This window comes from Erigeron canadensis, chromosome 7, assembly GCF_010389155.1.
Source record: "Erigeron canadensis isolate Cc75 chromosome 7, C_canadensis_v1, whole genome shotgun sequence".
NCBI classification, from domain to species: Eukaryota; Viridiplantae; Streptophyta; class Magnoliopsida; order Asterales; family Asteraceae; genus Erigeron; species Erigeron canadensis.
Window position 1 is genome coordinate 35,251,242 of NC_057767.1, and position 17,079 is coordinate 35,268,320.

Genomic DNA, 17,079 nt, shown 5'->3' on the forward strand with positions numbered 1-17,079 from the left:
GATAACGATATATATACACTTTTCTATTTGTATTTTATTTATATTTAATTATTATATTATAAAGAAAATGTTAAGTAAAACATGCAATACATATCTTATGTAAAGTAAGGAGATTATGTAAAATTTATGAGAGGTTATGTAAAATTCAGATCATTTTAAGTAAAACATGCAATACAAAATCAAAGGTTTAATTTATAATTTATTTTAAAGTGACAATACTTAAGCTTAAGTAAAATCTGCTGTACAGATCATTTTTCTTTTATATTATATTATTTATTTATTCACTTAATAAAATCAAATCTATCACATAGTAATCACGTGTGAAGTGCTCGCTCCCATACACACATTCATTTCTCTCCTCTCCCTCTTTTTCTTCTAACAAAAACTTTTAAAATCATTTATCAAAAAAGTACACACTCACACTTTTAATTAAAAATAAATAAAAATAAATTATACGAGTAACAAAATGAATATACTAACTCTAGCTTTAGCAGCCGGAGTAGGTTCCGGAGCTGCTAGAAGCCGTTCAATAGTTACTGATGTTAACGATATAGAATTCGGAAACCCTATGTGGTTCATATACGCCGGAATTTCGTGTGTGTTAGTTTTATTCGCCGGAATAATGTCCGGCTTAACGCTAGGATTGATGTCGCTCGGCGTTGTTGATCTCGAGATTCTTCATAGAAGTGGAACCAATAAAGAGAAGAAACAAGCAGGTATTTTTTTTTTTTACTGAATTTTTTTTTTCTTTTTCAATTTTGACTTTTATTTTATGTTTTTGAATTTTGACTTTATGTTATGGTTTGAATTTTGACTGAAAACTGTAGAAGAAAATGTTAGTTAGATGATTCTGTCTTTGTGATTTTTGATGTTGTTGAAGTTTACCTAACTGACGGTTATGTGCTTCCGTGGTAGGTAGAGCTTATATATATAGGTAGGTAGAACCTACATATATAATAAATGCATGGTGTACAACCCTCACATACTAATATTTTATTATTTTTTGTTTAATAAATAAATGCATGGCCCATGATTTTTATGAATTAAGAAAACAATATGTGAGTGTTCCACACTTAAACTTAGATACCCGATAGCCTTATATTCCCATCCCCATAATATATAGGTAGGTAACTACCACGGTAACATATAACTGAGAGTTAGGTAGACTTCAAGACAACAAAAATCACAAACACAAAATCATGTAACAAATTCAAACTACACATACATATAGTGTGAGGTTCATTTGAAACCATAATCATCTGAAAATTATAAAATATGTATGTATATGTATTATAACCCTATAGAATTAGGAGTTGTCAACTTGGCATAAGGAGGATGAAAGTTGAATTGATTTTAATTGAAAGTGGATACTATTAGTAATACATGATTAAGCACAGTGTCGGCTTAACCTTTTTGGTGGCTTTAGGCAGGACAAAATCTGGGGCTTATTTTAAGGTAAAAGCTATATCCGAACGTTGGAAAATGGAAAAGAATACCTAGTACTTACCTTCAAGCCTTTTTTCGACTTAAAAAGGAAAAGCAAAGATGGAGGAATTGAACCTTAGAGAATAGAAAGACTTTCCATAATCACATATTATAGATTTTTTGAGGTAATTATCGTATAAGTTAGAATATGGAGAGACCAGTAACCTTATTCTCAGTTTTTTAGAGGCCCAAATTTAAACTATAAGTCTAGTTCCTATAAAATTTGGAGGCCTTTATAGTATGGGGGGGTTCTAGGCTGTGGCGCAGGCCACTTATGCTTTAGAGTAGGCACTGATTAATCATAGCAGTAATTGTTTACAGTAAGTCTACGGAACACATGGTTCGATAGAATCTTAGAGCATGATTTAGGTGTTTAATCTCTAAGTTAGTGAAACAGGGAATCTCTGAATTCGACATACAAATAATGAATAGTTTAATTAGACGTTTTCATCTGCGATTAGCTGATGCTGTATTCGTTAGTTGAATTTATCAGTTCAGTTAAATTTGATAATAAGGGAGCTGCATGCTTGTTTTATAACCTGTGAAGTTGATACGCATAAGAACTTATTTAGTTATAATGTTGCAGATAGTTGTTAATCATAGCAACTCGAGTTGGTAATCCGGTATTACAATATCTGTTACATTATTTGTTTGGTCAACTTGAGTTTGTTTTGATTGATATTAGAGAATATGTTTTATTAAAATAGACAAATGAGAAGCTCTCAATTTGGTCTTTAGATGATGAAAAGTTTGTATTCGGCTCTTGTGGTTAGTTGTTGCTTTGTAATAAATTAGAACTTATATAGTTTCCCTTAAAGTTAAATAGAAGCGAACTTGGGGTTGGTTCATAAACTTCGAGTTTTATACTCTCTAGAACTTGTTTAGTGGTGTCATATAGAAGAAGTGTATATAAAATGATCATTTTAACTAAAATGTGTAATCCATATAATTATTATTATTTGCCTTCTCTTTTTTTGCTGGCCTTTTCGATCAACTACCTTGTAACTAATGACTACTATTTGAAAATCTGCTATCTTTTCAGCTGCTATTCTGCCAGTTGTCCAAAAGCAACATCAGCTTCTTGTGACGTTGCTTCTGTGTAATGCTGCAGCCATGGAGGTGTGTTCAAAATTAATATGTAATCCTTCTGTTGATAACAAGTTTGATCTGAATAGATTTATATGGTAACTTGGAGACATACTGCCAGACACATTGTCAGTATGTATGTAAAACATCAATTTACCATAGTATATGCACCTTATGCCCTTTCATACTTCATTTTGTTGTTTAGTCTCCGTAACAAGCTTGTAGCATGTATTCTGCAAGTACGCATTCCAACATATCTGCTCTGTTCCCCTATGTACCTACAGAGACAAGTCTGAAGGTTTCCACTCCCCCGCATGTGTTAGATTACTTTTCCGTGCCCAAACACAATAAAATAGGCCAAGATCAAACAAAGAGACTAGCCCAAATCTCAATCACCATGTCAAGTTAAAGTAATGGTGAAAGTTATCAGCATTTTAGTTACCGACAACTTAGGGCTTATAACTCATAAAGAGTTTGGATTTCACTCTCTATCCATGCGAGAAGTGTTGTCACTGTGCCAGAGTTCATCCCTAAATATTTTCCTCTTTAGGACGGGTAGAAGATTTTGTAATACAGAAAAGTTATATTTTTATTCTAGTGCTTAATTGCTTGTGAAACCTGAAGCATAGGTACAATGAAACATCTTAGTCTCCAGTTAAAAAATGTTTATATCTTGATGTTCGTAGCTCCATTAAATATATACCACAGTGATTCCCAAATTTTAGAAGATTCTTATCAATTGAAAGATGAGAAACTAAAATGTTCCTATATTGGGCCTGTATTATCAGGCACATTAGAAATATTTGCTTGACTAGTCTCTAGTCATGCTGCAGGTTTGGTGGCCGGTATCTGAAACTGTGAACTTTGTGGTCTAATATACAGCTAATGAGGTTTACATGTATCCTGATGTAGTGACGTTACACATGGTTATATTAATATTCTACCAATCTATCTTCGTACAGGCTCTTCCTATTTACCTGGATAAGATATTTCATCCGGCTGTTGCAGTTGTGTTGTCTGTGACCTTTGTACTGATCTTTGGAGAGGTATTTGTTTGTCTTGTATGATAGTCCCTATTGATACTGTAAGACATTTACATGATCAGGGCTAAAAGTGTAATATCTTACCAGGTAATTCCACAAGCAATATCAGCAAGGTATGGACTTGCTGTGGGTGCCAACTTTGTGGGCCTTGTTCGAGTTTTGATGATCATTTGCTTTCCTATTGCTTATCCTGTTGGAAAGGTAATTTCTTGCAAGTGGCTCTGATTGCTAATTTATATTTGCTCTAGCTTATGAGAAGAGTAAGAGACGAACATAGTGTAACCGACCATCTCACATGGTAACTGGCCCATGTGGTATATTGGATATATAGAATCTAATCGACTATTTTATTTGATTAAATCTTGTTGTAAATATGCAGGTTTTAGATGCTTTAATTGGGCATAATGATGCCTTGTTTCGGCGTGCCCAGTTGAAAGCTTTGGTCTCTATTCACAGCCAAGAGGTAAACATTCTTAATGGATGGTTTGTGACACCAAATTACAAATTTGATATATAATGTCTACACAGGCACACACAAATAAGGTATATTGAAGCTAATTAAAATCCAAACACATTTAGTTTATTGTAACTTGTACTCTTTTTTTGTTGATTTTGTACAAATTAGGCTGGTAAAGGGGGTGAACTTACCCATGATGAGGCTACAATTATTAGTGGAGCACTTGATTTGACGGAAAAGGTATCCTATGCAGTAAATACATCATTATAGAAGTTCTTTCACTCATGTTTAAGCAGGCCCTGTAGTGAAGGCTACCATTAAACAATGTCAGAAATCATTATGTTTGGCAATCTGGTTCTGGATATGTTTCCTGTTAGCCAAATATCTCCATCTTTTTCTACAGTTTTGGTTGATAACTTAATATCTTTAAAGGACTGAGCCACTTGTATGTTAGACTCTACACGCAAGTCTATGTGATCAGTCCAAAATCAATTTGATTTACACGTCAACTCATTGACTTGCACAAGTTCAGGCTCAGACTAAGTGGCTTGGGCAGTCATAGTTTATTGAGTAGTCTTCGACGATGTTTTTTGTTCAGTATCTCAAAGTTGATGACATATGGGAATTTTTGCAGACTGCAGAGGAGGCAATGACACCTATTGAATCAACATTCTCTCTAGATGTCAATTCAAAGTTGGATTGGTTAGTTCCACCACGGGGTCTTTCATACTTGTGTTTTCTGTTTTTTTATTAGTCAACACCGTGCTTAGAAAGCTTAAGGTTCCTACATGCAACTATTTACTATCTATACGTGGCTATGGTATTGTCCTAAAGATTCTATATTCGTAACAGTAGGGCTCAAACTTTATTATCCTATTAAAGTTCCAACAATAATTTTATTATCTGCAAAAGATAGTTTCCTCCTCCTTTCCTTGCTTATGGTTAGAATATATTATGCTGATATGCTGACCTTCTGCTGGGAAAATTTACACAGCCATATAAAGCATCATCACCTTCTCAGAAAGAGAAAGCCATCTATATGCATTATCACGTCACAGAAATCGCATCCAATCTTACCATGCTCATTGGTTAAATTCCATAACAAATGAAGATCAAGGCAGAATTTCAAATGAAATAAAAATAGAAGACAAACCCACAATACAGACCTAAAAACCTGCTCATCACACAACTATCGATTCCCTTTGACCTTTTAAAGTAAATAGCAAGTTCCATAGTTTATCTTTGATGACAGGACAGGGCTTACATGATAGTTGTCAGTGTCAATTATATCAGAGGAAATAAATTTTTCTTATTTTATACATATTTTACTGACTATTATGAGCACATTAGATTGCTAGCAGTCTGTTGATTTTCATGTACCTTGACACCTTGTATTGTGCAGGGAAGCAATTGGAAAAATCCTTGCTAAAGGCCATAGCCGTGTTCCTGTCTATTCCGGAAATCCAAAAAACATCATTGGGCTTCTATTGGTACGCTTGGAAATTTGACATAGTAGAGTCGGCAATATTGATCCATTTCCGTATGAATGGATAATTTTGGGTTATGTTTATCTAAGACATCCCAAAAGAGTGGGTCAAATAGATCGAATAAGTTGAAGGCCCCCCATATTTAACGCATACAATATCCTAAACCGTTTTATTTAAAAAGAGAAACACTAGAAACATTCTACAAATGATCGTTCACAAACACAGCTTTCATTAAGCAAATCATGTCCATATATTCTCTTGCCTCTCTTTTTAATTAGACCACCTCACATGTGAAGTACGAGTATTTGTAAACATTTGTTTGCAAGTCTAGCATCTCTCATTTAAATATGTGTGTGTTCATTGTAATTATAATAGCTTTTTGGTTATATTTAAAATAAGGAAGTGCTTTTTATTGCTGTAAAATTTGAAAATACACAAAGTAATTGGTGGTTGAGCAAACTTGACCCGATCCACTTCAGTCTGCAACTGTTTTGATTGCTACACGACCCACCCATGTTGCCACGTCTACTATATAGTGTCCCAACTTCTCTCTATTTTCTAATTTTTAAATTAGCATTGGTTCCTGTAAAGTTATGGTGATTTCGTATTTTCACCTACTAGGTGAAAAGTCTTCTTACAGTTAGGGCTGAAACAGAGACTCCAGTTAGTGATGTGTCCATAAGGAAAATTCCCAGGCAAGAGATTGTATATGGACTCACGTGTCTTAAGGCTTTGTTTCATGTTTTCTTATTTCTTATTATGTTCCAGGGTTCCTGCACACATGCCATTGTATGACATTCTTAATGAATTCCAGAAAGGTGGTAGTCATATGGCGGCTGTAGTTAAAGTCAAAAGCAAAGATCATCCACCTCCTAATGTTGTTGATAGAAAGCTTGCTGATGTTGGTGATCGTAAAGTTACTGGGAAAAAGACAAAAGGATATACAGATGTAACTAAACCATTGTTACCCAAGGTTGAAGAGGAACCGGATCATGTGGTCAATATTGACGAGAATTCTAAGCCGGCCTTGCAACATGCAGGTGTCACAACACAAAGTCTGAATTTTCTTACTGATGATGTTGAAGATGGAGAAGTTATCGGGATCATAACCCTGGAAGACGTCTTTGAAGAGCTTCTACAGGTAACTTGCTATTTTTCTCACTATGCGGAGGTAGGAATTTGACCCAGTTACTTAATAATGGGTCAATGTGGGTCGTGTTTCATTTCAAGTGGTTAAATAAGTAAAATTAGCCAAATATGCAACAGATCAAAAGCGTTAAAAGTCAACCAAAGAATATTTTAATGCGTAGAATCGTAAAACACATAATAATTAGAAAATAGAAATACAATATGAAACAAATTTGGGTCTACATTACCAGCCTATTTCATCTCGTGTTTCGAATTAACAGCCTTGACCCAAACCTATTTTGACCCGTTTTCTGGCTCATCCATATCGCCACCTCTGTAAATTGTTTTGGTTTATCTTCAGTTACAACTTGGTCTGTTGTGCTAAATAGTTCCTCGCTGTTGCAGGAGGAAATTGTTGATGAAACTGATGTGTATATAGACGTACATAAAAGGTGTGTAGCATCTTAGTCCAGTAGTTTTTGTGACTGTTTAAGTCAATCTAAATTTAGTTCTTTTACTTTGCTTTGCTTGAATTTATAAAATGTTGCAGAATACGGGTAGTTGCTGCTGCTGCTGCCTCATCTGTAGCTCGAGCACCCTCAACCAGAAGGCTAGTCGCTCAAAGAGCCACTGTAAGTTGAATATTTTTGGCACCACCTCTATAATTTAGATTGCTCATTCAATCTTGTTTATGTGTTGTGCGATGCATATTTTCATTTTAGAAAATAATTTACAAACTAATGCTTGGAGACTTCTGACTGGACATTCTTCTTACTTGAAAGAAACATACACTTTATTACATGGAAATAACTGCTGCATTCAAATACCTCTATCTTAGGACCAAATAATAAACTATGACAAACACGAACATGAAAGTGAACTTTAAAAAACGAAAAAGTGAAGACAATCTTCCATTTCGTTCTATTATTCACCAACATTTATGGGGTTGCTTGGATTTTTGTTATTGTTATCTTGGATTAAGATAGAAAAAGGAACCGCTATTTATAATGAAGAATGGGTACCTATAGAAACCCAATGGATAAGATGGAAGATCATCTACTTGACTCTTGTAAATCTCATCTGCCTAATATAGCCTCCTAGTGTATAATCCAAACTAGGCTCCCTAGCCTTTTGAGTACATGGCGTGTACACTGTTATTGCTCTTTATTGTTGCAAATGGAAGATCTATTTGGCATTGTTGGAAAATCAAAAAGCCATTAAGCTCATTTGTACTGGCTTATAAGCTTATCAATTTGAGCTTTTGCTTATTTAAGTCTGTAAGCTCTAGTTGATTAGCGCAAAAGCCAGGAAAGTGAACTATTGGCTTTTGAATTTCCAATAAGCCAGTAAGCTTAAAGAATAATCTAATCTAAACAACCCCTTAGATTTCTGTCATCAAAGCTACTACCTATCAAATCCATAAAGTTTAGGAATCGCCACAAATGTAGTATTCATAGTAACTAGATGTGGCATTTCCTGTTTATATAGGACTGGGTCAATTCCGGTTGTGGATGATTAATAATCTGTCCAACAAGTTAAAGATAAAAAAATTAGCTAGAATGAAATGGTTCAAAGGTTGTCAAATATGCATCAGACGTCAATGTCCTGATATTTTTTAAAATGTTCTGTCGTTATCTTAATAGTGTAGTATTGTAAACTTGTAATCATGTTTAATGCGCTAATTAGTTTTTAAAAAAATAAAAAATAGATCAATAGTGTCATCGCAACCAGGCCTATTTCAACTTGCACATAAAACTTACCCTTTTTGACTTGTTACCAAGCCCACCTGTTTTTCCACCTTGATTAGTAACCCAGTTCTTTTTTATACCACTTACGTTGGTACAAAACCTGATTGTTAATGTGATCCCTACAGTTGTTTATTGCAACGACTAGGCGTATTGATTCTGTTCTTGTATTTACCAGGGGGTCAAAGAAGACAAGGACAAACCACCACGATTGTAATTGCTGAATCTGAGCGGCCAAATATGCAGCTCGAAAGATTAAATGCAGTAGTAGTCAAAGTAGATGGTACTTATTAAAACACTATATTAACCCTTAGGCCTTTAACATAAAATAATTTAGGGCTGTGCTACGTCACACAAAGGGGAAAGTAAATTTGGTAAAAACTCGAGCAATATTTCCTTTTTTTGTCGTTACTAGTTAGGATTCTCAGGACTCTTACTATAGGCAATCTCTACTTTTTGGTATGTAGCAGAATTGCCTATCGTCCATGGCTAGGTACTTTTTATGTTTTATTATGTAACACATACTTACATAAACTTGTTTCTAAGTAATACTTTGATATCAATATATCGTTAGCATAAAGGGTGTTCTTTGCTAAGCCAATTTAACTTTTTTCTCACTTAACGTGTAACCAAATGGAAGGAGCTGGTTTCATAATTTTCAAATCATCCATTAGATAAGATAAATTTCAAACTAGTCAAATTGCTTTACCCTCTATTTGGGGTTTAAAACAAAGGATTGGAGATATTAAATGAGCATATTTGTCTTCATTAGACATAATGAAGTCTCATTAAACTATTCATCTTGATACCAAAAACCAGCAGCTTTGTTTCTGAGATGACAATGGCCTAAAACTCTCAACCTTCTATCTCTTCCTTTCTAAGGTCATTATGTTTTTCAGTTTGAATCTCATCATAGGGCTCTTCTAATGCTTTTTGAATGTCAATCTGCATTAGAAAACTTCACAAATTAATTCATGTATAATGCCGTGAAATTTTCTGTATGCATGAAATATGGAATAATGGAAATAAACTTGACAAAATATAGTTACAAAAACTAGACTGTTATAATAATAATTCAGTTCAGTTTCCGCATAAATTCTTAAGCAGGTTGGACTATGCATTTACCCCTTTTAGTGATTGTGGGTTTTGAGAGACATTCAAAGCCTCAAAGGGGAGGTGATATACTCGTATAACTATCATCAAATTTGATAATCTACAACAATTATGCCTTGCATAGTTGTACAATATACGAAAAATATATAAGTTGTAGTTAATATATCAATTGAAATGGTAAGTTTATCAGTTCCTAATTTTAATGGTTATATTTTAGATTTATAGATATAGATTAAGCCCGGATTGGAATTGCAACTTGTGTAAGGAAACGTATGGGAATACCTCAATGGTTGATGGTTCAGTGGTCGGCCCTAGTCGGCGTAATACATATCCTTGCTTGCTAATAAGGAACTTGGTGAAGTTCCATTTGATTGAAGTCCCCATGAATCCACCCCCATTAGCTTTCAAGTATTTGTATAATGGTGCTGCATTATTGCCATTAACTTTTACCTGAGTTGATAAACAAACAAGACATATATGTGAATGAACCTTATGACTCATAACATGAAGATGAAAATAGATGGAACAATTTATACTTATACAGGTATACCTTTCCAAAGATGGGGTATTCAGCATTGAACCTCTCACAGACAAACTGGACCGTCTCTTCTACTGTTCCTGGTTCTTGTTGCAAGAATTGATTGCACGGAAAAGCCAAGATCTCAAAACCTGATTCAAGGTTCCCATAGATAACTCAAGATTAGAAACTTACTCTATCATAATGAAAGTTCCATTTTAGTTATAATGCATTACATTCTTGTGATTATTTGAAACATATTTAGAGACTGCTTCCAGCTCCCTGATCATTTTACAAAGAGTGAAAATTGATCTTTTGATCTTTACTTTAAAAGACGAGAGGTTAACTCATGAGACTTGCTTATTACCTACTCTTCAACAAGAATTTATCAAATCTCACACTAAATACATTTCATCCTTGCCACACGGGTGAGGTAACTCACGCTAACAACATGTAACAAACACGAACATGACTTGAACCATATACTATGTTAAGTGATTGATGTCCCTGATCGCTAGTTAAATTGTGATCGCATGATTCTGGCAAACAACTATTAAAAATGCCCATGATCAGATCATACCTTTATCCTTATATTTCCTGTAAAGCTCTGTAAGTTGTGTATAATTTGAATTCGTTAATCCACTGTTGATCAAAACCAACCCTTATCAGTCATAAAATAAATCTCATTCGAAAAACAAAATCCAATAATTATCAAACAAGAATTAACAAACCATTTCGAAGCAACATTAACAATTAGCAGGACTTTCCCTTTATATATGCTAAGATCCACATCCTTTCCTTTGCTATCCTACATTTCACAAGTAATAAAGATTACATCACGTGAATATTGATCGATATTCGATGAAGATTAAACCATTAGACGTATGATTAGAATATAGATACCTTGACAATGAAATCATGGACAGATGATGATTCAGGCACAGACACAGAAGAACCCATATTTGGATTTTGGATGTTTTTTAAAGAAGAGATGATGGATCATTTTTTGAGGGTGGGAATAATTCACCAATTTTTTAGTTTTGGATTGAAGAATGAAGATTTGTACCTTTCTAGCTTATACAACTGTAAATATTTTCGGAAAATTTATGGTTAAAAATATGCATGCATGCACTTCTTTTGGATGTATTCAATTATTAAAACGATCTATCAATCATTTTTGAATTTTAAAGTTTTTTTTTCTCCTATAATATAACTTGGAGAATGATGGGTATACACGAATCGTAAAGATTGCATGGTAATTAATATGTATAAGACATGCGCTAAAAAAAAGATATAATACTTTTTGACATTCGTGTTATTTAGTTGACGAATTAGGTTGATTCTTATGTTTACTGATTAGTCATTTGGTACCGTTCTGTATACAATACCTGTTCCGAAATATGCTACCAATTCGGTGTCATATTGAATTCTATACCATTTCGATCCGATACTATGGTCCCAAATCCGGGAAACTAACAAAAGTGAGTATCGATCCCAGTTTCACTTGAAATTCAGTCTCACTTCGTAATATCAGGTTCGAAATGATATCGAGATTGAACAAATTATGTTCATCCTAATCTCAATGACTTCTCGACTTACTTTTTATAAACCTGTCACCGGACCAAGATCCGAGAAAAAAACATAAAATCATCCTCATACTAGGTCCTAGACCCACATACCCAAAGTCGAACGAAAAATGACGGGTTTTAGGTTTCCCCATTGAGTATGAAAATATTTCATAATTTTGGGAATCCTTTTGAATTTGCTTGATTGACAAATTAGGTACCCTTGATGATATCGACATGAATCACATTGTCATTAGGATAAATTTTGTGTTTCATTATGTCATGGATTGTAATCAATATGGCATGAATGTTATAGTTGTAGAATGCTCCAAGTAGACGTACACTATCAACATGTTGCTTCCCATGTCGATGACATTAAGCAGGAATTGGGGCAACCAATTTCATGTGGCAACCAGTAACGCTCGTGTAATAATTAGTAACCTGAAATTGGCACGTGCAAATCACTATCACCTACAAAAGGAAAATAAAAACTATTGTAACCTAAAAGGGATTCAAACACAAAATCACTGAAATAAGCGACAAGGAATGGGTCTCATACACAATTGTTTTACGACCTCCATATCTTTCTCTAACTCACAATCGGCCTCGTAGATTCACCATGCACTTATAATGTTCAAGCCCAGTAACAAGCGCAAATTCCTGCGAAGTTCCAGATTATTATTGGAAAATTAATAAAGTAAAGATGGTAAATGACTGACGAAGGGGGAGTGTATTATAAGACATTTTGTGTTGGCAAAAAAATGAACACTATGATTCCATTGTCGTTGGTTGTTCCAATTGTTATATATATATAGAAATATATATATTACTTTATCTGAAATAGAAGTCATGATAATAAAGAAGAGCCATAAGAATATAATACACAAATTTAACTAATTTCATAATAAGAATTCAAAAAAACGTACAAAAACTACTGACACAGCCATTGCTGAGCTGCACATACTCTGGAAGTAGCATTTAAGATTGAAGAACAACAATGCAGCAGCTGGCACAACGATCGTTGACCTACAAAAGTGATTTGTAGATGATCGAAGAACTGTTCTCTCAGTAGAACGCGCTATGCGGACGTTTTTTATTACACTGTGATGTTGATTCCATTCTCTTTTATCTCTCAAATGATGTATGTATAGTTGGAAGGTAAAACCCGAACGAGCTCTGGTTGATGGGTGGCCAATTCGATTAATTTTCCAAATGTCTTCAAAGAGTAACTATAAATGAAAGTGCTTCTACTTCACATGTCTACAAGTATGAATCATTGATAAATGCCTATTGAATCTCCTTACTCACACACCCAAGGAGATGATTGGGCCAAATGTTGATCAATTGTTCAACATGCATTAAATTGCATACATGGTTATAGTTGCATGATTGACAATCAACATGCATTCACCACAAAACTTAATTCAGCGAAGTCCATACATATGTGATTATAAACAAAATACATCTTAACTATTAATAACCCAATTAAATAAATTCAAAATTGTTTTATACTCACAACTTTTATATACATAAAGGATATATATGTAGAGAGAGAGAGACGAATGATGTGATTAATAATTAAATTTAAATCTTTTTTTAACGATAAATTAAATTTAAATCATTAGTTAAAAAAAGAAAAGAAATCTTTTTAAATACACCGAACATGCTAATTCAATTAACCAATAATAGCTCATCCAGATGATAAACGAAGATTAAATATAGATACTAATTGAAATTTGAAATTAAACAATTCAAAGACCTATAAAATATTGAACTAAAATATGGCCAAGAAAGATTTAATCAATTAAGTATGTATGATTAATAATTAAATTTTGATCGATTCAAAAACAACAAAATCAAATAGTGGATCTATCGGCTTCAGAAAGTTGAAACCTTTTGGCCAATAAAAAAAACACAAAAAAAATCAATTGTAAATTTCAATTAAATTTTTTTTTATCAAACTAAATAAAATTATTAATTGAAGTGAATCAAAAAATAAGACTACAAACACAAATAATATGTAATATAAGCTATGCTGCTAAAATAAAACATACCAGGCCATTAAAATGAAGAGATGAAATTTGTTGAAAATAAAAACAAATTGTAATAGGAGAAATAAGAATCACTTTTGATATTTTTGAAAATAATCACATACATATAATATATGATGGGAAAGGCATTGAATTTTGAGTGGATACTATTCCACCTATATACCTTTTTCAGCATTAAAATCATAAACATTGTACCTTATCTAGTTACCTAACTCAATATATAATAAACTCAATATTGCTAATCTTATTGCTGAAAAATCATTTACATTTAACTTTTTTAATGCTTTTTGTACACAGGGTCTTCATTTATTTTTCAAAACATATTAAAAAAATAGAACTTCAGGTGGTTTTCACCTAAGTTAAGTATGTGACAACCTCAAACTCATTTTTCCCATACATTGATCAATTATAATAAAATTGTAAAATGAGTATTAAATTAAACAAATAGAATAAGATATTGACTATTAAATAATGATAAATTTAAGAAAACAAATGATGGTTGTTTTAGTTACTGGCAGGTATGTATACACATACAAAACATGATAGATATTCGTGGTTAAGTCCTATGGTAGCAAATTTATACCTATTTGCTGGTTAGTGAACTAGCATATATGTAGCAAAAAAAATTTGTTCTTTAGCTTTTCCATGCGTATCTGTTTTGTTTCATCTCTCTCCAGTGGCGGAGACAAGGGGGGGCTGGGGGGGTGCCAAGCCTCCCCCAACATGCTTACATATCTTATACCCTTTTTATAGCTCCTCAATGGATTTTCTGTATTATGGCCAAAATTTCTTATAGTTTATATAGTAGATATTATCCTCTAATGAGTAAAAATTGGTGGGGATCTTAGCTGTTCGGAAAAAATGGTGGATATCGAAATTGTTTGTTGGCCGGAAGTTGGGTTGAAGATGGGAAACATGTGAATTGGTGATGACAAGAGTTAGGGTGGGTCCTATCTAGTACATAAATGTTCTTATTTTACTTTTCTATTTTCAACCTTCTAGTATTCTAAAAACTTCACTATAACCGTTTTACTTTTAAGGTCATTGTATGTTGGATTTAAGTTCATTGTATAAGTAAAGTTATATAATAAAATTGTAGTTAATTAGTTATAGGACTAGCTTTCATTGTGTGGCCCTCGTTAATCGGAGATCCTGGCTCCGCCCCTGTCCCACTCAAGACCAAGAAGAAAGGTATAAACAAGTAACACATGACCATACTATGCTTAAAAGATTTTCAAAGAAAAAAATAAGTTAGATTATGATTAGTTACGTACCGTATTGAGAAACCTACGCATGACCCCACCATGACCCTTCTCGCCTCACCTCTTCGACGAGTGTCAAGACAACGAGGTGGACGAGCTTCCTGCCATTAACATCTTTTCGGACAAAGTTGGAGAATGGGCTCAACAAGCCTTACTTGAGAGTGCTTTTAGATACAAATCCATGACGTGATCCATAGGATTCCACGATCGATTGGGTGATCCTGACAATGCTAAACATCCATTCCCTATAAACAACATAAGTATTGGTTAAAAAAGTTTTCATTAATTGTACACGTCTTGTTAATCTAGTTTAATTATCACTATTTTATTATAGTAAAAAAACTTTAACTAAATTGTTCAAAAAATATAAATAAAAATCTTGACGCCATACAATGTCACAAGAGAAGCCACAAAAGCATTTATATTCGATAAAAACTAGAGACTTACTCACTTACTCACAGGCGCGGTACTAAAGGGGGGGCAAGGGGGTCCAATGCTTCCCTTCAAATTTAAATTTTGTCATGTATTTTTAAATTTTTCATAAATTTTTTAAAATTTTCTATAGGTTTTTAACATTTTGCCCCATTTTAGATTTATTTTTCATAAGTTTTCTAAGTTTGTCCCCCTTTTGAAATTTTTTCCTGATACCAGTGGCGGAGCCGCCTTAAAAGTAGGCTGGGCCAAGGCCCATCCCAAGCTTACTCATGGTGTTTAAAATCATATGTAGAATTTGATAAAATTTTGATTTATGTTTCATTTGGCCCATCCTAATGAAAGAATTTACTTACGAGGCAGACAAAGCATGGCCCAACTCTCAAATTCCATTTCTTTTCTACTTGGTTAACTAAAGAGTCTTTTTAGAACATCTATTTACGATTATATATTAAACAAAAGATTATATTTACAAAAAGCCATATCACATTACAATATGATCTAAATGAAAAAACAAAATATTATTTATTGTTCATAACCAATACATAGAATCAAAATCACAATATATTAAGTTCGTTTATTTTGTTTAAATACATATCTTTTCATATATACATGATTTTGAAGTATTTAAAACATAAAGAGTTAGAATTAAAATCCAATATATACTTAAATTCAATGTTTTATCGTTATGATATTATGTTTTTACTTTTTGATATTCTCGTAGGCAGTCTCAAAATAGTTAAGGATAATGTAATATTATTAGTGTAATGTTTAGCTATTTTTTTTATATATTTTTAAATTATGGTTTATCCTAATATATTTTTGGTCGGGAGGGGATCCTCAAGTTGTTTCTAACTTTGAGGAGTCAAGATGTCCCTAACGTGCCATGTTAGAGAAAACCCTTCCCCTTAGTTTTTAAATAGACTTGCATAGTTTACTACTTTTTGGATTGTGCCGACACTTTATAAGATTAATTAGAGATTTGCTAAACGGTTGGTACTTAGTGTTATATGACATTTTGGTCCACTCTGAAGCAAAATCTTGGCTTCGCCAGTGCCTGGTACCGCCTCTGCTCACTCATTATAAACTGAATAACACTCACTATATATGTGTCAGCGTGTGTATTAACATTGAAGATTGATAACAGATTAACACTAACCTTACCAAGCTGCTTTTAATTATAAAGGTGATGAAATGTATTATGTATCTAGTTGCTTAATTTATCAGCTCAATCAGTTAATATTAATTAGAAACCAAAATTACCGATGATAAGTCGGTAAGCCATGTGCTCTTTACACCCATTTTATCCATACCATCACCGCTCACGTTAGAACATACCCCCTTCTTTCATTCACCAACATACCAAACCTACGCACCCCCGGCGTACATTATCACAATGCCCAATCAAATATAACCAAATTCATATCTATAATATTTTTAAATTTTTATTTCTATTTTCTTCTACACACAAAAAGACCCCATTCTTTTCTTCCTTTCTTCTCAATAATAACAATTTTTTTTTTTTAGGGTTTCATATTTCCCCTCTCTCTCTCATCCTCTCACCTATACATACACAATAATACATATACATATACATAGATATACATATATGTGCTCAATATTAGGGTTTTAATCCAACAAATTACTTCAAATTCCATATTTCCATTCACAAATTCACCTTCAATTTCTTCATTCCATTAATGTCTGT

General features: G+C 33.2%; 2 protein-coding genes and 1 long non-coding RNA gene across 5 annotated transcripts; 1 reads left to right on the forward strand and 2 right to left on the reverse strand.

The window, feature by feature from the left end:
• Nucleotides 1-350: 350 nt before the first annotated feature.
• On the forward strand, nt 351-9,011 carry LOC122608313 (DUF21 domain-containing protein At4g14240-like). Its single transcript, XM_043781406.1, has 13 exons — nt 351-716; nt 2,528-2,604; nt 3,534-3,617; nt 3,702-3,815; nt 3,994-4,077; nt 4,240-4,311; nt 4,706-4,773; nt 5,474-5,561; nt 6,180-6,253; nt 6,327-6,699; nt 7,092-7,138; nt 7,237-7,318; nt 8,610-9,011. Exons 1-13 carry the CDS (start codon nt 467-469, stop codon nt 8,646-8,648), a joined length of 1,452 nt encoding a protein of 483 aa, XP_043637341.1. The 5' UTR covers nt 351-466; the 3' UTR covers nt 8,649-9,011.
• On the reverse strand, nt 8,957-11,149 carry LOC122608314 (probable glutathione peroxidase 4). 2 transcript variants are annotated; one of them, XM_043781408.1, is made up of 7 exons: nt 10,965-11,149; nt 10,793-10,869; nt 10,642-10,703; nt 10,095-10,213; nt 9,827-9,994; nt 9,247-9,376; nt 8,957-9,131 (listed from the first exon to the last, which is right to left on the reverse strand). In XM_043781408.1, the coding sequence occupies exons 1-6, from the start codon at nt 11,019-11,021 to the stop codon at nt 9,287-9,289; spliced, it is 573 nt and encodes a 190-aa protein (XP_043637343.1). In that variant the 5' UTR covers nt 11,022-11,149; the 3' UTR covers nt 8,957-9,131; nt 9,247-9,286. The 2 variants fall into 2 exon arrangements, with proteins under 2 accessions (XP_043637343.1, XP_043637342.1); XM_043781407.1 differs by having other exon boundaries at nt 9,058-9,376.
• Nucleotides 11,150-11,803: 654 nt separating this feature from the next.
• Nucleotides 11,804-13,755, reverse strand: LOC122608315. Of its 2 annotated transcripts, XR_006325207.1 has the most exons (4): nt 13,681-13,755; nt 12,553-12,886; nt 12,186-12,286; nt 11,804-12,097 (listed from the first exon to the last, which is right to left on the reverse strand). It is a non-coding gene; the product is annotated as an uncharacterized LOC122608315 (long non-coding RNA). The 2 variants fall into 2 exon arrangements; XR_006325206.1 differs by lacking the exon at nt 13,681-13,755 and having other exon boundaries at nt 12,553-13,183.
• Nucleotides 13,756-17,079: the final 3,324 nt, after the last annotated feature.

Coding starts and splice junctions, on each gene's coding strand:
- LOC122608313 (XM_043781406.1), top strand. CDS start 467: ATGAATATACTAACTCTAGCTTTAGCAGCCGGAGTAGGTTCCGGAGCT. Junction 4,774..5,473: donor GTCAATTCAAAGTTGGATTG/GTTAGTTCCACC, acceptor TGTATTGTGCAG/GGAAGCAATTGGAAAAATCC. Junction 7,139..7,236: donor TATATAGACGTACATAAAAG/GTGTGTAGCATC, acceptor AAAATGTTGCAG/AATACGGGTAGTTGCTGCTG.
- LOC122608314 (XM_043781408.1), bottom strand. CDS start 11,021: ATGGGTTCTTCTGTGTCTGTGCCTGAATCATCATCTGTCCATGATTTC. Junction 10,870..10,964: donor TCCATGATTTCATTGTCAAG/GTATCTATATTC, acceptor TGTGAAATGTAG/GATAGCAAAGGAAAGGATGT. Junction 9,995..10,094: donor AATACCCCATCTTTGGAAAG/GTATACCTGTAT, acceptor TTATCAACTCAG/GTAAAAGTTAATGGCAATAA.